At 45.7% G+C, this 24,852-nt stretch overlaps 2 protein-coding genes across 2 annotated transcripts in view; one reads left to right on the forward strand and one right to left on the reverse strand.

The window, feature by feature from the left end:
• The window catches only part of LOC119850702 (zinc finger protein 850-like), a 32,257-nt gene extending 27,130 nt beyond the window's left edge, over positions 1 to 5,127 (reverse strand). Inside the window, exon 1 of the mRNA XM_038389125.2 lies at positions 4,959 to 5,127. Within this exon, the coding sequence (XP_038245053.1) occupies positions 4,959 to 4,982 (24 nt within the window). The 5' untranslated portion in view covers positions 4,983 to 5,127. The remainder of the gene's footprint in view (positions 1 to 4,958) is intronic.
• Positions 5,128 to 5,445: 318 nt separating this feature from the next.
• Positions 5,446 to 24,852, forward strand: part of LOC119850703 — a 40,592-nt gene continuing 21,185 nt past the window's right edge. The window contains 10 exon segments of the mRNA XM_043507139.1: positions 5,446 to 5,504; positions 13,143 to 13,479; positions 13,751 to 13,777; positions 14,216 to 14,294; positions 14,297 to 14,552; positions 14,636 to 14,690; positions 14,996 to 15,122; positions 16,462 to 16,575; positions 17,442 to 17,555; positions 18,220 to 18,273. Of these exon segments, the coding sequence (XP_043363074.1) occupies positions 5,446 to 5,504; positions 13,143 to 13,479; positions 13,751 to 13,777; positions 14,216 to 14,294; positions 14,297 to 14,552; positions 14,636 to 14,690; positions 14,996 to 15,122; positions 16,462 to 16,575; positions 17,442 to 17,555; positions 18,220 to 18,273 (1,222 nt within the window).

The raw sequence follows: 24,852 nt of genomic DNA on the forward strand, positions 1-24,852 counted from the left end.
ACTTTTAAATCTGTTATTGAGTGTACAGGGAGACTGAAGTGTTCTCCTACTGGCTTTTGTACATTACCATTCCTGAGGTCCGATTTGTGTCCATTTATCCTTTCACATAAAGACTGTCCAGTTTGGCCAATGTACAGGGCAGAGGGGCATTGCTGGCACATAATGCCATATATATCACATTAGCAGATGTGCAGGTGAATGAGCCTCTGATGGTGAGATTGGGTCCTATCACAGTGTTGCTAGAGTAGGTATGGGGACAGAGAAGGCAACTGGGTTTGTTACAGGGATTGGTTCCTGGGTTAGTGTTTCTGTGGTGTGGTGTATAGTTGCTGGTGAGCATTTGCTTCAGGTTGGGGGGCTATCTGTAAGCAAGGATTGGCCTGCCTCCCAAGGCCTGTGAGAGTGGGGGATCGTTTTCCAGGATAGGTTGTAGATTGTTGATGATGCGCTGGAGAGGTCTTAGCTAGGGGCTGTATGTGATGGCCAGTGGTGTTCAGTTATTTTCCTTGTTGGGCCTGTCCTGTAGTAGGTGACTTCTGGGGACCCATCTCGCTCTGGCAATCTGTTTCCTCACTTCCCCAGGTGGGTACTGTAGTTTTGAGAATGCTTCATAGAGATATTGTAGGTGTTTGTCTGAGGGATTGGAGCAAATGCGGTTGAATCTTAGGGCTTAGCTATAGACAATGGATCGTGTGGTGTGGTGTGGTCTGGATGAAAGCTGGAGGCATGTAGATAAGTATAGTGGTCAGTAGATTTCCGTATAGGGTGGTGTTTATGGGACCATCACTTATTTGCACTGTAGTGTCCAGGAAATGGATCTCGTGTGGACTGGTCCAGGCTGAGGTTGATGGCAGGGTGGAAATTGTTGAAATCCAAGTGGAATTCTTCAAGGGCCTCCTTCCCATGGGTCCATATGATGAAGATGTCATCAATGTAGCATAAGTAGAGGAGCGGTGCTAGGGGACGAGAGCTGAGGAAGCGTTGCTCTAAGTCAGCCATAAAAATGTTGGCATACTATGGGGCCATGCGGGTACCCATAGCAGTGCCGCTGACTTAAAGTTACAAGTTGTCCCCAATTTTCTGTCTCTTGGTATTGACACCTCCTCATCAATTATTGGGAGTGGACCACATCAATTCTGTCTAAATTGGCCTTCAACATTGGTTCTCCATTTGTAAGGTAACTCCCTTCTCTTCATGCGCCAACGTATATTTTTGCCTGCATCGGTAATTTTCATGCCATGCATCTAAAGAAGTGGGGTTTTTACCCATGAAAGCTTATGCCCAAATAAATCTGTTAGTCTTTAACAAAACAAAATTTGGGATGGGAATTTCATATGGAGTCATGTGAAAGAAAATCTTCACATAAACCCTATTAAGGCAAACTTTTGAGTACTCTGCAGTTCTAGTCCGGATAGAAGAGTCAAAAGTTCTGATAAGATTTTCACTATAAGCAATGTTTAGAGGTTTATAATACATTGATCTGGGACTTGACCCACAGGTTACATCAACAGAGCTGCCACTAATTTGCTAAATTCACTACAGCAATCCTGCTATTTTCTTTCTTTAGAATATTCTGGCCTGACCAATTCTTGTCTGGAAAGCTGAAACACACACTTCATTCAAACCCCTCCCTAAGACTCACTTCTTCCACAATGCCCACAAAAAGAAACGCAACAATAGTAATGTTTTATAAAAAAAATAAAAACTTAACTTAACCACCAGAATATGCATATATCCAATACCCAAATCCTGCAGGCTGCTCTGTGTGGGCAGCACCCTGTGCAGTGCCCCCACTGAAATCAACAGGACTAGGGATGAGCGCAGAAGGTCCATCACCAAGGAACACTGTGCAGGATCAGGGACTAACTGGCTGACTGATAGATAATCCTAATGCTAAAAGAAAAAGAGTAGTTGGGGCACCTTAGAGACTAAAATTTATTTTAGCATAAGCTTTCGTGAGCTACAGCTCACTTCATTGGATGCATTTGGTGGAAAATAGAGTGGGGAGATTTATACACACACACAGAGAACATGAAACAATGGGTTTTTATCATACACACTGTAAGGAGAGTGATCACTTAAGATGAGCCATCACCAGCACTGCGGAGGTGGGGGAGCGGGGGAAGGAGGAAAACCTTTCATGGTGACAAGCAAGGTAGGCTATTTTCAGCAGTTAACAAGAACATCTGAGGAACAGTGGGGGGTGGGGTGGAGAAACAACATGGGGAAATAGTTTTACTTTGTGTAATGACTCATCCATTCCCAGTCTCTATTCAAGCCTAAGTTAATTGTAGAGCTTGGCTGTAGACAATGGATCGTGTGGTATGATCTGAACGAAAGCTAGAGGGATGTAGGTAGGAACAGCGGTCAGTAGGTTTCCGATATAGAGTGGTGTTTATACCACACGATCCATTGTCTACAGCCAAGCTCTACGATATAACCGCATTTGTTCCAACCCCTCGGATAGAGACAAACACCTACAAGATCTCTATCATGCATTCCTACAACTACAATACCCACCTGCTGAAGTGAAGAAACAGAGTGACAGAGCCAGAAGAGTACCCAGAAGTCACCTACTACAGAACAGGCCCAACAAAGAAAATAACAGAACGCCACTAGCCATCACCTTCAGCCCCCAACTAAAACCTCTCCAACGCATCATCAAGGATCTACAACCTATCCTGAAGGACGACCCATCACTCTCACAGATCTTGGGAGACAGGCCAGTCCTTGCTTACAGACAGCCCCCCAACCTGAAGCAAATACTCACCAGCAACCACACACCACACAACAGAACCACCAACCCAGGAACCTATTCTTGCAACAAAGCCCGTGGCCAACTCTGTCCACATATCTATTCAGGGGACACCATCATAGGGCCTAATCACATCAGCCACACTATCAGAGGCTCGTTCACCTGCGCATCGACCAATGTGATAGATGCCATCACGTGCCAGCAATGCCCCTCTGCCATGTACATTGGCCAAACTGGACAGTCTCTACGTAAAAGAATGAATGGACACAAATCAGACGTCAAGAATTATAACATTCAAAAACCAGGTTTCAGAGTAGCAGCCGTGTTAGTCTGTATTCGCAAAAAGAAAAGGAGTACTTGTGGCACCTTAGAGACTAACAAATTTATTAGAGCATAAGCTTTCGTGAGCTACAGCTCACTTCATCCACCAAATGCATCCGATGAAGTGAGCTGTAGCTCATGAAAGCTTATGCTCTAATAAATTTGTTATTCAAAAACCAGTTGGAGAACACTTCAATCTCTCTGGTCACTCGATTACAGACCTAAGAGTGGCTATACTTCAACAAAAAAGCTTCAAAAACAGACTCCAGCGAGAGACTGCTGAATTGGAATTAATTTGCAAACTGGATACAATTAACTTAGGCTTGAATAGAGACTGGGAATGGATGAGTCATTACACAAAGTAAAACTATTTCCCCATGGTATTTCTCCCTCCCACCCCACCCCCCACTGTTCCTCTGATATTCTTGTTAACTGCTGGAATTAGCCTACCTTGCTTGTCACCATGAAAGGTTTTCCTCCTTCCCCCCCCTGCTGTTGGTGATGGCTTATCTTAAGTGATCACTCTCCTTACAGTGTGTATGATAAACCCATTGTTTCATGTTCTCTGTGCGTGTGTATATAAATCTCCCCTCTGTTTTTTCCACCAAATGCATCCGATGAAGTGAGCTGTGCTCACGAAAGCTTATGCTCTAATAAATTTGTTAGTCTCTAAGGTGCCACAAGTCCTCCTTTTCTTTATTCAAAAACCAGTTGGAGAACACTTCAATCTCTCTGGTCACTCGATCACAGACCTAAGAGTGGCTATACTTCAACAAAAAAGCTTCAAAAACAGACTCCAATGAGAGACTGCTGAATTGGAATCAATTTGCAAACTGGATACAATTAACTTAGGCTTGAATAGAGACTGGGAATGGATGAGTCATTACACAAAGTAAAACTATTTCCCCATGGTATTTCTCCCTCCCACCCCACCCCCCACTGTTCCTCTGATGTTCTTGTTAACTGCTGGAATTAGCCTACCTTGCTTGTCACCATGAAAGGTTTTCCTCCTTCCCCCCCCCTCCCCCGCTGCTGGTGATGGCTTATCTTAAGTGATCACTCTCCTTACAGTGTGTATGATAAACCCATTGTTTCATGTTCTCTGTGTGTGTGTATATAAATCTCTCCTCTGTTTTTTCCACCAAATGCATCCGATGAAGTGAGCTGTAGCTCACGAAAGCTTATGCTCAAATAAATGTGTTAGTCTCTAAGGTGCCACAAGTCCTCCTTTTCTTTTTGGGAATACAGACTAACACGGCTGCTACTCTGAAACCAACCCTATTGCTGTGAGAGCCCCATATCCCTTCCCTTCTCCTTGTTACACTCACTAGTCAGGTCTCAAAATCAGGTCCCAAGCCTACAACTGAATCCACAGAGGATGACCCTGGCACCCCCACGGAGATGCCCAGGCTTCAGCAGGACTCTGGGGGTCGAAGGCTCCTGACCGGGCCCGCGATTTACGGTTTGTCCAGCGGAGCGGAGCACCGCCCGGGACGCTGGGGAAACACACTCGCTGGCCAGACCGGGTCCCGCTCCTGCACCGGCGGCACCGAGCGCGCAGCCCGCAAGCGCCTCCGCGGCTCCTCCGGGCAGATTCTCCAAAAGCCTCTGTCGCCCCCGTGCAGAGCAAATCCCGGGCAGTACCTGGCACAAACCCGATCCCTGGGCCAGGGTATTCGTGCCGAGCGGGGCCGCCGGTGCCTGCAGCGGGGGAAGCACCAAAGCCCCGGTCCCGGCTCCCAGCCGCAGCCACCCCCGCTGCTGCCCGGGACCGGCCGCCCCAGCCCGGCCGGGCAGCACCGCGCTCCCCGCGGCCCGGCTCCCGGGCCGGGCGGGGAGCAGCCGCCGCGGCCCGCGGCTCCCCCGCCCGCCGGGCCCTTACCTGGGCAGCGGCCCGCTCGGCCATGGCCCCCCCGGGCGGGGCTTCTGCAGCGGGCCCGGCCCGGCCGAGCTCCGCTCCCGCTGCGGGCTGGGCAGAGTCCCGGCGCCGCCTCGCTCGCGGCTGCGGCTGGGGCTGGGCGGCGCGCGCACGCCGGAGAGGCAGAGTGCATGCCGGGAGTCGGCGCCCCCCCCCCGCCCGCACCTGCAAAGAGAGGGGGGTCACAGGAGCCGGCCGGCGCGGGAACAGCGCCACCTAGAGTGGGCGGGGCGCAGGGCACGTGTGCCGGGTTCCGTCGGGGCCGGTTCTTGGAGTCTGCCCCGGCCCGCGCTGGGAGCGCATCCACCCGCGCCCCTTCGCACACGCCGAGGCTCTTCGTGCTTGAGCATCGCCGCTGTTAACTGCCAGCCAGCTGCTCCCATCAGACACGGGGAGCCCTGTCTGCCCCTGGGGCGAGCTGTGCCTGTGGCCTGGTTTCTGGACGAGCTCAATGGTTTGTTGTTGGAAACCCGTGACACCGCCGATTGCAGAAGATCAAGGTAGTGCCCGGTGAGGATGTGACACAGGGTGACCAGATGTCCTGATTTTATAGGGACAGTCGCGATATTCGGGGCTTTGTCTTATATAGGCACCTATTACCGCCCCCCTGCACACACACACACACTCCCTGTCCCCATTTTTCACACTTGCTGTCTGCTCTCCCTAATCTGACACCCCCCCTCTGGGGACTCTCCTGCAGGGACAGAGGGAGGGACGTTCCCAGGATCCCATGCACCAAGCCCACCTTCCACGGGGGTGTTGTACAGGCAGGTTGGGAACAGCCCAATGTGTTGTCAGAGTAGCAGCCGTGTTAGTCTGTATTCGCAAAAAGAAATGGAGGACTTGTGGCACCTTAGAGACGAACAAATTTATTTGAGCATAAGCTTTTGTGAGCTACAGCTCACTTCATCGGATGCATTTGGTGGAAAATACAGTGGGGAGATTTATATAAACAGAGAACATGAAACAATGTCCAATGAAGTGAGCTGTAGCTCACGAAAGCTTACGCTCACATAAATGTGTTAATGAGTACTTCTGGCACCTTAGAGACTAACAAATTTATTAGAGCATAAGCTTTCGTGAGCTACAGCTCACTTCATCGGATGCCTTTGGTGGAAAAAACAGAGGGGAGATTGATATACACACACACAGAGAACATGAAACAATGGGTTTATCATACACACTGTAAGGAGAGTGATCACTTAAGATAAGCCATCACCAGCAGCAGGGGGGGAAAAGGAGGAAAACCTTTCATGGTGACAAGCAAGGTAGGCTAATTCCAGCAGTTAACAAGAATATCAGAAAAAGAAAAGGAGTACTTGTGGCACCTTAGAGACTAACATATTTATTAGAGCATAAGCTTTCGTGAGCTACAGCTCACTTCATCGGATGCATTTGGTGGAAAAAACAGAGCTCTACTCTGAAAAGAATATCAGAGGAACAGTGGGGGGGGGTGGGAGGGAGAAATACCATGGGGAAATAGTTTTACTTTGTGTAATGACTCATCCATTCCCAGTCTCTATTCAAGCCTAAGTTAATTGTATCCAGTTTGCAAATTAATTCCAAATCAGCAGTCTCTCGTTGGAGTCTGTTACTCCTTTTCTTTTTGCGAATACAGACTAACACGGCTGCTACTCTGAAACTGTAAGGAGAGTGATCACTTAAGATAAGCCATCACCAGCAGCGGGAGGGGGGGGGCGGAAAGGTAAACCTTTCATGGTGACAAGCAAGGTAGGCTAATTCCAGCAGTTAACAAGAATATCAGAGGAACAGTGGGGGGTGGGGTGGGGTGGGAGGGAGAAATACCATGGGGAAATAATGACAGGTTTCAGAGTAGCAGCCCTGTTAGTCTGTATTCGCAAAAAGAAAAAGAGTACTTGTGGCACCTAAGAGACTAACAAATTTATTAGAGCATAAGCTTTCGTGAGCTACAGCTCACTGCATCAGATGAAGTGACCTGTAGCTCACGAAAGCTTATGCTCTAATAAATTTGTTAGTCTCTAAGGTGCCAAAAGTACTCCTTTTCTTTTTGCGAATACAGACTAACACGGCTGCTACTCTGTAACCCAGGAACCTATCTTTGCAACAAAGCCCATTGCCAACTCTGTCCGCATATCTATTCAGGGGATACCATCATAGGGCCTAATCACATCAGCCACACTATCAGAGGCTCGTTCACCTGCGCATCTACCAATGTGATATATGCCATCATGTGCCAGCAATGCCCCTCTGCCATGTACATTGGCCAAACTGGACAGTCTCTACGTAAAAGAATGAATGGACATAAATCAGACGTCAAGAATTATAACATTCAAAAACCAGTTGGAGAACACTTCAATCTCTCTGATCACTCGATCACAGACCTAAGAGTGGCTATCCTTCAACAAAAAAGCTTCAAAAACAGACTCCAACGAGAGACTGCTGAATTGGAATTAATTTGCAAACTGGATACAATTAACTTAGGCTTGAATAGAGACTGGGAATGGATGAGTCATTACACAAAGTAAAACTATTTCCTCATGGTATTTCTCCCTCCCACCCCACCCCGCACTGTTCCTCTGATATTCTTGTTAACTGCTGGAATTAGCCTACCTTGCTTGTCACCATGAAAGGTTTTCCTTTCCCCCCCACCCCCCTCCCCGGCCCCGCTGCTGGTGATGGCTTATCTTAAGTGATCACTCTCCTTACACTGTGTATGATAAACCCATTGTTTCATGTTCTCTGTGTGTGTGTATATAAATCTCTCCTCTGTTTTTTCCACCAAATGCATCCGATGAAGTGAGCTGTAGCTCACAAAAGCTTATGCTCTAATAAATTTGTTAGTCTCTAAGGTGCCACAAGTACTCCTTTTCTTTTTGCGAATACAGACTAACACAGCTGCTACTCTGAAACCTATTTCCCCATGGTATTTCTCCCTCCTACCCCACCCCCCACTGTTCCTCTGATATTCTTAGGTTTCAGAGTAGCAGCCGTGTTAGTCTGTATTCGCAAAAAGAAAAGGAGTACTTGTGGCACCTTAGAGACTAACAAATTTATTAGAGCATAAGCTTTCATGAGCTACAGCTCACTTCATCGGATGCATTTGGTGGAAAAAGCAGAGGAGAGATTTATATACACACACACACACACACAGAGAACATGAAACAATGGGTTTATCATATACATTGTAAGGAGAGTGATCACTTAAGATAAGCCATCACCAGCAGCAGGGGGGGAAAGGAGGAAAACCTTTCATGGTGACAAGCAAGGTAGGCTAATTCCAGCAGTTAACAAGAATATCAGAGGAACAGTGGGGGGTGGGGTGGGAGGGAGAAATACCATGGGGAAATAGTTTTACTTTGTGTAATGACTCATCCATTCCCAGTCTCTATTCAAGCCTAAGTTAATTGTATCCAGTTTGCAAATTAATTCCAATTCAGCAGTCTCTCGTTGGAGTCTGTGTTTGAAGCTTTTTTGTTAAAGTATAGCCACTCTTAGGTCTGTGATCGAGTGACCAGAGAGATTGAAGTGTTCTCCAACTGGTTTTTGAATGTTATAATTCTTGACGTCTGATTTGTGTCCATTCATTCTTTTACGTAGAGACTGTCCAGTTTGGCCAATGTACATGGCAGAGGGGCATTGCTGGCACATGATGGCATATATCACATTGGTAGATGCGCAGGTGAACGAGCCTCTGATAGTGTGGTTGATGTGATTAGGCCCTATGATGGTATCCCCTGAATAGATATGTGGACAGAGTTGGCAACGGGCTTTGTTGCAAGGATAGGTTCCTGGGTTAGTGGTTCTGTTGTGTGGTGTGTGGTTGCTGGTGAGTATTTGCTTCAGATTGGGGGGCTGTCTGTAAGCAAGGACTGGTCTGTCTCCCAAGATCTGTGAGAGTGATGGGTCGTCCTTCAGGATAGGTTGTAGATCCTTGATGATGCGTTGGAGAGGTTTTAGTTGGGGGCTGAAGGTGATGGCTAGTGGCGTTCTGTTGTTTTCTTTGTTGGGCCTGTCCTGTAGTAGGTGACTTCTGGGTACTCTTCTGGCTCTGTCAATCTGTTTCTTCACTTCAGCAGGTGGGTATTGTAGTTGTAGGAATGCATGATAGAGATCTTGTAGGTGTTTGTCTCTGTCTGAGGGGTTGGAGCAAATGCGGTTATATCGTAGCGCTTGGCTGTAGACAATAGATCGAGTGGTATGATCTGGATGAAAGCTAGAGGCATGTAGGTAGGAATAGCGGTCAGTAGGTTTCCCATATAGGGTGGTGTTTATGTGACCATCGCTTATTAGCACCGTAGTGTCCAGGAAGTGGATCTCTTTTGTGGACTGGTCCAGGCTGAGGTTGATGGTGGGATGGAAATTGTTGAAATCATGGTGGAATTCCTCAAGAGCTTCTTTTCCATGGGTCCAGATGATGAAGATGTCATCAAAGTAGCGCAAGTAGAGTAGGGGCATTAGGGGACGAGAGCTGAGGAAGCGTTGTTCTAAGTCAGCCATACAAATGTTGGCATACTGTGGGGCCATGTGGGTACCCATCGCAGTGCCGCTGATTTGAAGGTATACATTGTCACCAAATGTGAAATAGTTATGGGTCAGGACAAAGTCACAAAGTTCAGCCACCAGGTTAGCCGTGACAGTATCGGGGATACTGTTCCTGATGGCTTGTAGCCCATCTTTGTGTGGAATGTTGGTGTAGAGGCTTCTACATCCATAGTGGCTAGGATGGTGTTTTTAGGAAGATCACCAATGGACTGTAGTTTCCTCAGGAAGTCAGTGGTGCCTCGAAGATAGCTGGGAGTGCTGGTAACGAAGGGCCTGAGGAGGGAGTCTACATAGCCAGGCAATCCTGCTGTCAGGGTGCCAATGCCTGAGATGATGGGGCGTCCAGGATTTCCAGGTTTATGGATCTTGGGTAGCAGATAGAATACCCCAGGTCGGGGCTCCAGGGGTGTGTCTGTGCGGATTTGTTCTTGTGCTTTTTCAGGGAGTTTCTTGAGCAAATGCTGTAGTTTCTTTTGGTAACTCTCAGTGGGATCAGAGGGTAATGGCTTGTAGAAAGTGGTGTTGGAGAGCTGCCTAGTAGCCTCTTGTTCATACTCCGACCTATTCATGATGACGACAGCACCTCCTTTGTCAGCCTTTTTGATTATGATGTCAGAGTTGTTTCTGAGGCTGTGGATGGCACTGTGTTCTGCATGGCTGAGGTTATGGGGTAAGCGATGCTGCTTTTCCACAATTTCAGCTCGTGCACGTCGGCGGAAGCAGTCTATGTAGAAATCCAGGCTGCTGTTTCGACCTTCAGGAGGAGTCCACCTAGAATCCTTCTTTTTGTAGTGTTGGCAGGAAGGTCTCTGTGGGTTAATATGTTGGTCAGAGGTGTGTTGGAAATATTCCTTGAGTCTGAGACGTCGAAAATAGGATTCTAGGTCACCACAGAACTGTATCATGTTCGTGGGGGTGGAGGGTCAAAAGGAGAGGCCCCGAGATAGGACAGATTCTTCTGCTGGGCTAAGAGTATAGTTGGATAGATTAACAATATTGCTGGGTGGGTTACGGGAACCATTGTTGTGGCCCCTTGTGGCATATAGTAGTTTAGATAGCTTAGTGTCCTTTTTCTTTTGTAGAGAAGCAAAGTGTGTTTTGTAAATGGCTTGTCTAGTTTTTGTAAAGTCCAGCCATGAGGAAGTTTGTGTGGAAGGTTGGTTCTTTATGAGAGTATCCAGTTTTGAGAGCTCATTCTTAATCTTTCCCTGTTTGCTGTAGAGGATGTTGATCAGGTGGTTCCGCAGTTTCTTTGAGATTGTGTGGCACAAGCTGTCAGCATAGTCTGTGTGGTATGTAGATTGTAATGGATTTTTTACCTTCAGTCCTTTCGGTATGATGTCCATCTGTTTGCATTTGGAGAGGAAGATGATGTCTGTCTGTATCTGTGCGAGTTTTTTCATGAAGTTGACAGATTTCCACTCTATATGGCTAAATTCAGTGCCTTGCATAATGACAGGTTTCAGAGTAGCAGCCGTGTTAGTCTGTATTCGCAAAAAGAAAAGGAGTACTTGTGGCACCTTAGAGACTAACAAATTTATTAGAGCATAAACTTTCGTGAGCTACAGCTCACTTCATCGGATGCATTTGGTGGAAATAGCAGAGGAGAGATTTATATATAGACACACACACACACACACACACACACAGAGAACATGAAACAATGGGTTTGCTTGTCACCATGAAAGGTTTTCGTCTTTCCCCCCCCCCCGCTGCTGGTGATGGCTTATCTTAAGTGATCACTCTCCTTACAAAGAAAAGGAGTACTTGTGGCACCTTAGAGACTAACAAATTTATTAGAGCATAAGCTTTCGTGAGCTACAGCTCACTTCATCGGATGCATTTGGTGGAAAAAACAGAGGAGAGATTTATATACACACACACAGAGAACATGAAACAATGGGTTTATCATACACACTGTAAGGAGAGTGATCACTTAAGATAAGCCATCACCAACAGCCCCGGGGGGGGGGGGGAAGGAGGAAAACCTTTCATGGTGACAAGCAAGGTAGGCTAATTCCAGCAGTTAACAAGAATATCAGAGGAACAGTGGGGGGTGGGGTGGGAGGGAGAAATACCATGGGGAAATAGTTTTACTTTGTGTAATGACTCATCCATTCCCAGTCTCTATTCAAGCCTAAGTTAATTGTATCCAGTTTGCAAATTAATTCCAATTCAGCAGTCTCTCGTTGGAGTCTGTTTTTGAAGCTTTTTTGTTGAAGTATAGCCACTCTTAGGTCTGTGATCGAGTGACCAGAGAGATTGAAGTGTTCTCCAACTGGTTTTTGAATGTTATAATTCTTGACATCTGATTTGTGTCCATTCATTCTTTTACGTAGAGACTGTCCAGTTTGGCCAATGTACATGGCAGAGGGGCATTGCTGGCACATGATGGCATATATCACATTGGTAGATGCGCAGGTGAACGAGCCTCTGATAGTGTGGCTGATGTGATTAGGCCCTATGATGGTATCCCCTGAATAGATATGTGGACAGAGTTGGCAACAGGCTTTGTTGCAAGGATAGGTTCCTGGGTTAGTGGTTCTGTTGTGTTGACAGAGCCAGAAGAGTACCCAGAAGTCACCTACTACAGGACAGGCCCAACAAAGAAAACAACAGAACGCCACTAGCCATCACCTTCAGCCCCCAACTAAAACCTCTCCAACGCATCATCAAGGATCTACAACCTATCCTGAAGGACGAGCCATCGCTCTCTCAGATCTTGGGAGACAGACCAGTCCTTGCTTACAGACAGCCCCCCAATCTGAAGCAAATACTCACCAGCAACCACACACCACACAACAGAACCACTAACCCAGGAACCTATCCTTGCAACAAAGCCCGTTGCCAACTCTGTCCACATATCTATTCAGGGGATACCATCATAGGGCCTAATCACATCAGCCACACTATCAGAGGCTTGTTCACCTGCACATCTACCAATGTGATATATGCCATCATGTGCCAGCAATGCCCCTCTGCCATGTACATTGGCCAAACTGGACAGTCTCTACGTAAAAGAATGAATGGACACAAATCAGATGTCAAGAATTATAACATTCAAAAAGCAGTTGGAGAACACTTCAATCTCTCTGGTCACTCGATCACAGACCTAAGAGTGGCTATACTTCAACAAAAAAGCTTCAAAAACAGACTCCAACGAGAGACTGCTGAATTGGAATTAATTTGCAAACTGGATACAATTAACTTAGGCTTGAATAGAGACTGGGAATGGATGAGTCATTACACAAAGTAAAACTATTTCCCCATGGTATTTCTCCCTCCCACCCCACCCCCCACTGTTCCTCTGATATTCTTGTTAACTGCTGGAATTAGCCTACCTTGCTTGTCACCATGAAAGGTTTTCCTCCTTTCCCCCCCTGCTGCTGGTGATGGCTTATCTTAAGTGATCACTCTCCTTACAGTGTGTATGATAAACCCATTGTTTCATGTTCTCTGTGTGTGTGTATATAAATCTCTCCTCTGTTTTTTCCACCAGATGCATCCGATGAAGTGAGCTGTAGCTCACGAAAGCTTATGCTCCAATAAATTTGTTAGTCTCTAAGGTGCCACAAGTCCTCCTGTTCTTTTAGACCGATGTGTGTGTGCACCGCTGCCCTCTAGTGGACGGCATCAGAATTACACACAGGTGGTGCGCTCGGAGGAGACGGGCGAGCGGGGCTTGGGGCGGAGCGTGGGCGGGGCCCCGGGGAAGGGGGCCTGGAGGGGGCGGAGCCAGGCGCTGCTCCTGGTTGGTAGCCCAGAGCGGCCCCGCTCGCCCCGCCGCGGCTCCCTCCCTGCGCCCCGGCTGCGCTCGCTCCGCTCCGCCCGGCAGCGGGGCCGGCCCGTGGCGAGGCGGCGCCGGGACTCTGCCCAGCCCGCAGCGGGAGCGGAGCTCGGCCGGGCCGGGCCCGAACGGATCCGGTGGCGTTTCCCAGCCACTGGGGGCGTCTCCCGCCTGGTGCGGGGGGCTGGGATCGGGGCTTTGCTGCTCCCCCAGCTGCAGGCACCGCCCCCCCCAGCCCCGCCCCGCTGAAGTCTCCCCGGCTCCCGCTGTGGAGCCCGTCACGGCCTCGCGACCCCCCCCCGTGCCCACCACGCAGAATCCTCCCACTCGTGAGTGTGCAGCGCTCCCCTGGCCAGCAGCCTGCGGCCCTCCCGTCTCCTTTCCCCGCACGTGTCGCCCGGGCCCCCGCAGCCTTAGCTGGGTCTCTTTTGCCTTGTCCCATCAGGCTCCCGGGATCCGCTCAAAACCACAGGTGCGTGTTCCCAGGGCAAATATCGGCGGTTAGTGCTTCCCGCTCCTGTCAGCCAGCGCAGCTCGCTGGAGCCCGTTTCTTCTGTGTCAACAAGGGACTTGTTTACGTTGCATTCAGTCACACCTGTGAAAACCTGCTGAAGGCAGTGGGGTTATAGGTGCTTCCAAGAGGGTATAATTTAAAGCCAAAATAGCCATAAGGGTAAAAGTTGCTTTGCTGAACACTTACTACTGGCAGTAATACATGACTGGGAAAGAAGGTAGCCTGACTCTCATTTCCATATTATATTTATTTGAATCACCCTCAAACACTAGTACCCTCATTACAGTTGGAGCTGCATTGTACTGGATGCTAGACAAACATTTGACATGGGGAAAGGAGACTGCCAGATGTATCAGTGTCACATTCCCCACTTTCAATTTCTGTCCTTGCTAACAGGCTCCAAAATGGGACCTAGTATCCCAGCACCTGACACTTTTGCATCCCCTTACCGGCCTCAAACAAACCTCGCGGAAAGAGATGCAACTGCAGAGATTTCCCTGCCTGATGTGGCTGCTGTTGAAGACATGGAGAGGAGGGTTGATTCTCATGCTGCATGTTTGCTGAATCTGGAAGCGAGAACAGGGATGTCTGAGAAGAAACTAATAGACTGTGAGAGGACAGTGGTGGAGTTTGGGCACCAGCTGGAGAGTAAGTGGGTTGCGCTGGGAACTCTGATCCAGGAGTATGGGCTGCTGCAGAGGAGGCTGGAGAACATGGAGAACCTGCTGAAGAACAAAAAGAAAAGGAGTACTTGTGGCACCTTAGAGACTAACAAATTTATTAGAGCATAAGCTTTCGTGAGCTACAGCTCACTATCAGGAACTTCTGGATCCTCAGACTCCTCCCAGGGACTAAGGGGGAAGTTCCCAAGGTAACAGTGTCACAGCTAATGATGAAGAGTAGATACAAAACCTAACTATGAACTACTGAAGTGTTTTTTTTTTTCTTCTAGCACTTGGTATATTGGATCTTTAATTCACCATTAATAAAATAGCTTAGAACAAGGAAACTGATCTGGCTGCTTGTGTTGTGCCAGTTCACAATTAAATATGTTTATATTTTATTTCAAAGGAAACAAAAGTGAGGGAAGTCTTTTTAATGGAAGATAAAAGGAAGCAAGCCTCAGAATGTGATCACAACACAAGGCGCTGAATTTGTGACATTTTGTGATTCCAGGTGCCAGTAGCATTTGATGACATCTCAGTCTATTTCAATGAGCAACAGTGGGGGAATTTAGACGAATGGCAGAAGGAGCTTTACAAGAATGTGATGAAAAGCAACTATGAGATGTTGATGTCACCGGGTAAAGATCAGTTTTTGCTCTTTTTTTAGAAAAGTTCTGATCTTTGAAATATTACATTCTCTTCCAGATTTATTCTGGTCCTTTGATTTCTGGTGATTGGCCATTCTAGTTATTGGAAACTTGGTGATGGGCTCAACTCTCTTTGCTGTCTGCATGACAAGTGGCATTCCATTCAGTTTTTAATACTGTAGAATTGAAAGCGCCAGCTCTCTGCAGTGTGGAATGTGCACATCCTGCATTTATCTCCATGTTTATGCATTCAAATGACTGTATATTTGGAAATCATAACTTTGTAAATATACAAGTTGGGAAAAATCCATCTCAACTTTAGATAACACTGTTGTTTAATAAGCACTGGGCTTTTCCTGGCTTGACCGTGGCCTCTTATGGGACCTGAACTCCGTGCAGATTTACAAGGTGCATGGATACTGAAGTGGTGGGAATAGTGTGAGAACCTACATAGCTAGCAAGTGGATTAATACTAGTGTATGTATAAATCCGCCTGTGTGTGGAGATCTCTGGCACCCTTCCAGAAAGCGTGCACACATCTCCCTCTGTAACAACTTAATGTGCGAGTGACAACTGACACAATTGCTTTTTAATCTCTCGTATCCCCAAGTTGCTGGGACCGGGACCAGGACCCTTCTACTTCAGCTGTAGAGACCCAGTCCTCTACCACTTGAGCTAACTGGAGTGCACCTATATTGCAGTAATCCCTTAGCCTCTGGTGAGGCCAGGCTAGAGGGCAGCATCAGACAGCGTACTGTCTCCAACTCATTACTTCACAGCACCTGGCATTTTCCCCTACAATGCCTTCAGTAACACTTTGGCTTCCGTTCTAATCTCTAGCAGTGGGATGAACTAAAATAACTCAAAATCTTTAATGAAAGTTAATAGAGCACTAGCTGCTACTCCTGAAGGATACATGGATTGGTAGGGTTGTGACATGCTGCTATGCTGGTAAGAGGCTTGTCTTTCGTTCCTGTCCCTAGTTGCCTGGCATGCGTCAGGCTTACAAACGGTTAAATATCTTTGTTATATGGCCATGGACCCAATATTCTCTGACTCTTGTGGCTAATACATGCATTACAAGCCTCTATTGGATGGGATGTAGGTGTGGCTGCTGCCATGGAGGAGATAAGAGGTAACTGGAGGGGAGGAAGCAGTAGCAGAAGTTGTTTTCTTCCCCTCCTTCCTAAATCATTCTGTGGTGGCTGCAGTCCTCAAAGGATACGCCCATCCAGTAGAATGCAGTGACATACATACTGTGGGAGGACAGACTCATGCAAATCTAGCCTATTACTATATACTGTCTCTTAATATCTTTTTCTATAAACAGACTATGCCATTTCCAAACCTGACATCCTATCCCGGATTGAACGGGGGGAGGAGCTGAGTGTCAGGGATCAAGGAGACGCAGAGGAGAGAGAAATTCCTACAGACCCCAGCACAGGTAACTGATATGTCAGAAGCACTTGCACAGTTAATACAGTAAAATGCTGGAAATCCAGCAAGACTTTTGAACTCTTCTTGTGACGAGAGATTGATCTCTTCATAGTTGTGGCTGTGACCAGCTTTGCATGATCAGCCTGACTCTTGGCATGTGCCTCTAATTATACCAGAAGGCTTGAAATCATAAACTCTTTACTATCCATTGTAGTTGAGCTTCTTGCAACTGTGCACGTACAACCCTCAAGACCCTAGCAATTAAGCTATATCTGCTTTGCCAAATAGAAGAGGAGGTGATCAAATGTTCCAGCTGTGGACACTGAACACCAAAATACTATATTTGAGGACTAATGTCTTCGGCTCCCTTGGTTCCTGATTTAACATGTAACTTAGCTGTGATCTTATAATACTCTTCATAGACTTGTAGCTCTAGTTTACGTGGAGGGTAGACAGAGTGGCAAGAATATGAGGGCAGAGTTAAGGCTGTTTGAGGTACCTTAACTCTCTATTTCTGTATGTTCCAAAATCAATATGTTTTTTTAAGTGTAGCTTTATCTTTGAATTTCTGGTGTTCATACTAGTTTGTAAAACTGAAATGCCCTATCAATGTTTATTTCTTTATTTGTGCCAATGTAACATTTTGTGTGTGCAAACCATTGGTCTGAATCATTAATGGAGTTGCCCAGGTGTAAAACTGAAGTAACACAATGGTGAATCAGGTCTCTTGTTATGTTTTATCCGTGTTTTCCTACTCTCTTGACATAACACCATTGAGACCTTTTTTAACTTGAGCTAATTCCTCATGAACTCTTTTCTAAAGCATATGGTGTATGTTGGAAAAACAATGTGAATTTTTGTTCCTGTGAACAGAATCTCCAGTTTGTACACGAGAGGGTTTATTACTTACTAAACAAGAGGAAGAGTTGTATGTCGGGGATCAGCAGGATTTGGAGGGCAGAAAAGTCTCTAAAGAGCTCTACACAGGTGAGTTGCTCAAATGGGGAGTGAAATTGAAAGGTTAATAAACTTTGTGAGCTCTTATCTTTTTCTACATATTCTAAATCTATAACCAACACTTGTTCATATCTCCATGGCAGATGTCAATCAGGCTTTCTATCAGTACTCTGATTTTGGGCATTTTCTCTTTCTCATCTTCCATCCATTTTCTGAGAGTTCAGAATTGGTGACTGCTTCTTTCCTGTGCAGAAGGTAGTAGATGTAGGAAATAGTTTTCCTCCCTTAACCCTCCTTGCTTGATGTCTTAAGCCCAGGTGGCCATGAATTTCTGATTTATGGTGATTACTGTGATTTTTGCTCTTTCTAAATAAGGCTTTTGGAGCAGGGCCTTATGTGATTAGTCTTTTCAGGCAGATGGTGCCAGGGAGCATAGAACTGATACCTTAACCTGCAAAAGAAAAGCCAATTTTGTGCATGTATTTGGATATGTGTGTGTGTGTGTGTGTGTGTGTATATATATACATATACACAAAAACTATGTTAAAAGAACATTTAAGATTGCAAAGTCAAGCACTCAAAAGTTAAGAAATGCCAGAATTAAGCCTTCCTGTGCAAGCTGAACTTGGCCCCCCTGTGCAGATGCATTATGATACAATCTTTAATTAAACGATCATACTGTTTTTTTCCACAGGAGCCCTGCCTCATTTACTGAACAGGATGGACTGTGCTGTGGGGATGAATCAGGGTTGTGGCTGACCAGAGGCTTATAATTCGGTCAAATGTGGGTGAATTCAGACAGCTGCAGCGGCACAGGAGCTAGCAAACAGAGCTGTAAACAGGGGAGTTTGAGTGGGAGTTCTGTTGGAGGAGAAGGTAGTTGTACTTGGTTTTGTATTTTTAGTATTTGTGTGTGTGTGTGTAGGTGCTTTGTGCTGGGAGAGCAGCTGAGCCCTGCTTAGGGCGTGGGGCTTCTGACTAGAGGTCCTATAAAGGTAGCCAGCCAGTCAAGCAGTGGCACAGGAGCTAGCAAACAGAGCTCTAAACAGGGGAGTTTGAGTGGGAGTTTTTATTGTGGTACTTGTTTGGGGTTTGCTTTTGCTGGGGAGGTGGTCTTTTTGGTGTGGCTTGTGTTTCCCAGATTAACAGGATTTAGGTGGGAAGGCGATGACAGATACAGAGGCAGCTGTGGGAGTGACTCCTGTAGTGGAAGACACATTGAGGATGACTGGATGTGGAAACTGTGGTAAGTACATGATCCTGGAGGGGGGAACCGGTAAGAGTTTTTTCTGCATGAAATGCCGTCTGATAGAGCTGATGGAGGAAAAGATCCAAGGTTTGGAGATGCAGGTGGAAAGTCTTGTTGAGTTTAGGAAGGGGTTTGAGCAGATGATGGAGCAAAGATATGAGGTATCTGAAGGGAAAAGCTCAGACTCACGGATGGAAGCAGGGCTGGGGAATTTTGAGGGGAGACTGGGTGAGGAAAGTTGTCAGTGGAAGCATGTGACTAAAAGAACCAGGCAGAGGAAAAGACGGGCTAGTGAAGGAGAAATAGAACCTGGGAACAGATTTGCAGAGTTGGAAAATGAAGAAGGGGCTCAGCAGGTACTTGTTGAAGGCGGAAGGGTAAGGAAGAAGAGAAGAGAGGCTAGTCCTATAGGAAAAGCGGAAGAGTCAAGGGAGACTACACCAAATATGAGCCCCAGGAGGATACAGGATGGGTTGAAGAGGATTATAGGGGAAAACAGGAATGGAAAGAACTTGCAGCCAGAGGGAACAGGGGAGAGACTGGAGAATAGCACCGTCCCCAGGAAAAGGCAGGTCTATGTGATCGGGGACTCTTTATTGAGAAGAATAGACAGGCCTATAACTAGACCTGATCCAGAGAATAGAAGGGTGTGCTGTCTTCCAGGTGCTAAGATACGGGATGTAGACCTGAGGTTGAAAAGGATCCTAAAGGGAGCGGGAAAGAATCCCCTAATTATCCTTCATGTGGGAACAAATGATACGGCTAGATTCTCGCTGGAAAGTATTAAGGGAGCCTATGCTAGGCTGGGGAAGATGCTTAAGGAAATTGAGGCTCAGGTGATCTTTAGCGGGATCCTTCCTGTTCCTAGAGAAGGGCAACAAAGGTGTGACAAGATTATGACTGTCAACAGATGGCTTAGGCAGTGGTGCTATAAGGAGGGCTTTGGGATGTATGGCCACTGGGAGGCATTCACGGACAGAGGACAGTTCTCTCGGGATGGACTTCATCTGAGTAGGGAAGGAAATAGACTTCTAGGATCATGGCTCGCACAACTGATAAAGAGAGCTTTAAACTAGGAATTAGGGGGAGATGTCCAGGAAATCTCCACGCCAGATTTTAGCATTGAGAGGGAAGAAGACGAAGTAAGAAAGGATACAGCCGTGGGTAGGAGAATGTATATAAGGAGCGAGGGCGGTGTGGATACCAGTCTAAAAGGTTATACTGGCTGTAGAATGACGGTGCCTAATAGGGTACAAAATGTGAACGAGGCCAAACAGCAAAAATTAAGATGTTTATACACCAATGCGAGGAGCCTAGGTAACAAAATGGAGGAACTAGAGCTACTGGTGCAGGAAGTGAAACCAGATATTATAGGGATAACAGAAACATGGTGGAATAGTAGTCATGACTGGACTACAGGTATTGAAGGGTATGTGCTGTTTAGGAAAGACAAACGAAGGTAAAGGTGGTGGAGTAGCATTGTATATCAATGATGAGGTAGAATGTAAAGAAATAAGAAGCGATGCAATGGATAAGACAGAGTCCGTCTGGGCAAAAATTATATTGGGGAAGAAAACTAGTAAAGCCTCTCCTACGATAGTGCTTGGGGTGTGCTATAGACCTCCGGGATCTAATTTGGATATGGATAGAGCCTTTTTTAATGTCTTTAATAAAGTAAATACTAATGGAAACTGCGTGATCATGGGAGACTTTAACTTTCCAGATATAGACTGGAGGACCAGTGCTAGTAATAATAATAGGGCTCAGATTTTCCTAGATGCGATAGCTGATGGATTCCTTCATCAAGTAGTTGCTGAACCGACTAGAGGGGATGCCATTTTAGATTTAATTTTGGTGAGTAGCGAGGACCTCATAGAAGAAATGGTTGTAGGGGACAATCTTGGCTCAAGTGATCATGAGCTAATTCAGTTCAAACTAAATGGAAGGATTAACAAAAACAAATCTGCAACTAGGGTTTTTGATTTCAAAAGGGCTGACTTTCAAAAATTAAGGAAATGAGTTAGGGAAGTGGATTGGACTGAAGAACTTACGGATCTAAAGGTAAAGGAGGCCTGGGATTACTTTAAATCAAAGCTGCAGAAGCTATCGGAAGCCCGTATCCCAAGAAAGGGGAAAAAATTCATAGGAAGGAGTTGTAGACCAAGCTGGATGAGCAAGCATCTTAGAGAGGTGATTAAAAAGAAGCAGAAAGCATACAGGGAGTGGAAGATGGGAGGGATCAGCAAGGAAAGCTACCTAATTGAGGTCAGAACATGTAGGGATAAAGTGAGACAGGCTAAAAGTTGAGTACAGTTGGACCTTGCAAAGGGAATTAAAACCAATAGTAAATGGTTCTATAGCCATATAAATAAGAAGAAAACTAAGAAAAAAGAAGTGGGGCCGCTTAACACTGAGGATGGAGTGGAGGTTAAAGATAATCTAGGCATGGCCCAATATCTAAACAAATACTTTGCCTCAGTCTTTAATAAGGCTAAAGAGGATCTTAGGGATAATGGTAGCATGACAAATGGGAATGAGGATATGGAGGTAGATATTACCATATCTGAGGTAGAAGCGAAACTGAAACAGCTTAATGGGACTAAATCGGGGGGCCCAGATAATCTTCATCCAAGAATATTAAAGGAATTGGCACCTGAAATTGCAAGCCCATTAGCAAGAATTTTTAATGAATCTGTAAACTCAGGAGTAGTACCGAATGATTGGAGAATTGCTAATATAGTTCCTATTTTTAAGAAAGGAAAAAAAGTGATCCGGGTAACTACAGGCCAGTTAGTTTGACATCTGTAGTATGCAAGGTCCTGGAAAAAATTTTGAAGGAGAAATTAATTAAGGACATTGAAGTCAATGGTAAATGGGACAAAATACAACATGGTTTTACAAAAGGTAGATCGTGCCAAACCAACCTAATCTCCTTTTTTGAAAAAGTAACAGATTTTTTAGATAAAGGAAATGCAGTGGATCTAATTTACCTAGATTTCAGTAAGGCATTTGATACCGTGCCACATGGGGAATTATTAGTTAAATTGGAGAAGATGGGGATCAATATGAACATCAAGAGGTGGATAAGGAATTGGTTAAAGGGGAGACTGCAACGGGTCCTACTGAAAGGCGAACTGTCAGGTTGGAGGGAGGTTACCAGTGGAGTTCCTCAGGGATCGGTTTTGGGACCAATCTTATTTAATCTTTTTATTACTGACCTTGGCACAAAAAGTGGGAGTGTGCTAATAAAGTTTGCAGATGATATAAAGCTGGGAGGTATTGCCAGTTCAGAGAAGGATCGGGATATTGTACAGGAGGATCTTGATGACCTTGTAAACTGGAGTAATAGTAATAGGATGAAATTTAATAGTGAGAAGTGTAAGGTTATGCATTTAGGGATTAATAACAAGAATTTTAGTTATAAGTTGGGGACGCATCAATTAGAAGTAACAGAAGAGGAGAAGGACCTTGGAGTACTGGTTGATCATAGGTTGACTATGAGCTGCCAATGTGATATGGCTGTGAAAAAAGCTAATGCGGTTTTGGGATGCATCAGGAGAGGCATTTCCAGTAGGGATAAGGAGGTTTTAGTACCGTTATACAAGGCACTAGTGAGACCTCACCTAGAATATTGTGTGCAGTTCTGGTCTCCCATGTTTAAAAAGGATGAATTCAAACTGGAGCAGGTACAGAGAAGGGCTACTAGGATGGTCCGAGGAATGGAAAACTTGTCTTATGAAAGGAGACTTAAGGAGCTTGGCTTGTTTAGCCTAACTAAAAGAAGGCTGAGGGGAGATATGATTGCTCTCTATAAATATATCAGAGGGATAAATACAGGAGAGGGAGAGGAATTATATAAGCTCAGCACCAATGTGGACACAAGAACAAATGGGTATAAACTGGCCACCAGGAAGTTTAGACTTGAAATCAGATGAAGGTTTCTAACCATCAGAGGAGTGAAGTTTTGGAATAGCCTTCCAAGGGAAGCAGTGGGGGCAAAAGATCTATCTGGTTTTAAGGTTCTACTTGATAAGTTTATGGAGGAGATGGTATGATGGGATAATGGGATTTTGGTAAGTAATTGATCTTTAAATATTCAGGGTAAATAGGCCTAATCCCCTGAGATGGGATATTAGATGGATGGGATCTGAGTTACCCAGGAAAGAATTTTTTGTAGTATCTGGCTGGTGAATCTTGCCCATATGCTCAGGGTTTAGCTGATTGCCATATTTGGGGTCGGGAAGGAATTTTCCTCCAGGGCAGATTGGAGAGGCCCTGGAGGTTTTTCTCCTTCCTCTGTAGCATGGGGCATGGTTGACTTGAGGGAGGCTTCTCTGCTCCTTAAAGTCTTTAAACCGTGATTTAAGGACTTCAATAGCTCAGACATGGGTGAGGTTTTTCATAGGAGTGGGTGGGTGAGATTCTGTGGCCTGCGCTGTGCAGGAGGTCGGACTAGATGATCAGAATGGTCCCTTCTGACCTTAGTATCTATGAAGGACAGGAAGAAAACAATGCAGTACACCATGCTGCAACGGCTAATTTTGAGATATTTGATTTTACGAATTATTCAGTCCCCAGTTAATTTAAAGATAAAGATTCTATGGTATAGTTTAAAGATAATGCAGTGGTTTCACTCTTTTTTTAAAAAGAAAAGGAGTACTTGTGGCACCTTAGAGACTAACAAATTTATTAGAGCATAAGCTTTCGTGAGCTACAGCTCACTTCATCGGATGCATACAGACTAACACGGCTGCTACTCTGAACTCTTTTTTTAGAAAGGAAGATTTAACATTTAAAGGAGCAGTGTACAAAAGGTCTATGTGCCACTTAAGCCTATCAGTCTCCTAAACAGTGCATAGTAGTTCTTGTAGTAGATCTTTGCACATGAGTTAACTTCAACCTTAATGAAAAAGCCTTGGTGGGAAGGTTATTTCTATGAATGATAGGTTTCAGAGTAGCAGCCGTGTTAGTCTGTATTCGCAAAAAGAAAGGAGTACTTGTGGCACCTTAGAGACTAACAAATTTATTAGAGCATAAGCTTTCGTGAGCTACAGCTCGCTCCATCGGATGCATTCAGTGGCAAATACAGTGGGGAGATTTATATACACAGAGAACATGAAACAATGGGTGTTACCATACACGCTGTAAGAAGAATGATCAGGTAAGGAGCTATTACCAGCAGGATAGCAGGGGCGGTGGGGGAACCTTTTGTAGTGAGAATCAAGGTGGGCCATTTCCAGCAGTTGACAACAATGTCTGAGGAACGGTGGGGGTGGGGGCGGGAGGGAATAAACATGGGGAAATAGTTTTACTTTGTGTAATGACCCATCCACTCCCAGTCTTTATTCAAGCCTAAGTTAATTGTATCCAGTTTGCAAATTAATTCCAATTCAGCAGTCTCTTGTTGGAGTCTGTTTTTGAAGCTTTTTTGTTGAAGAATTGCCACTTTTAGATCTGTAATGAGTGACCAGAGAGATTGAAGTGTTCTCCGACTGGTTTTTGAATGTTATAATTCTTGACGTCTGATTTGTGTCCATTTATTCTTCTACATAGAGACTGTCCAGTTTGGCCAGTGTACATGGCAGAGGGGCATTGCTGGCACATGATGGCATATATCACATTGGGAGATGTGCAGGTGAACGAGCCTCTGATAGTGTGGCTGATGTGATTAGGCCCTATGATGGTGTCCCCTGAATAAATATGTGGATACAGTTGGTAAGAGGCTTTGTTGCATGGATAGGTTCCTGGGTTAGTGATTCTGTTGTATTTGCTTCAGGTTGGGGGGCTGTCTGTCAGCAAGGACTGACCTGTCTCCCAAGATCTGTGAGAGTGATGGGTCGTCCTTCAGGATAGGTTGTAGATCCTTGATGATGCGTTGGAAAGGTTTTAGTTGGCGGCTGAAAGTGATGGCTAGTGGCGTTCTGTTGTTTTCTGTGTTGGGCCTGTCCTGTAGTAAGTAACTTCTGGGTACTCTTCTGGCTCTGTCAATCTGTTTCTTCACTTCAGCAGGTGGGTATTGTAGTTGTAAGAACGCTTGATAGAGATCTTGTAGGTGTTTGTCTCTGTCTGAGGGGTTTG

Source organism: Dermochelys coriacea, chromosome 2 (genome assembly GCF_009764565.3).
Source record: "Dermochelys coriacea isolate rDerCor1 chromosome 2, rDerCor1.pri.v4, whole genome shotgun sequence".
In the NCBI taxonomy this organism is placed as follows: domain Eukaryota; kingdom Metazoa; phylum Chordata; order Testudines; family Dermochelyidae; genus Dermochelys; species Dermochelys coriacea.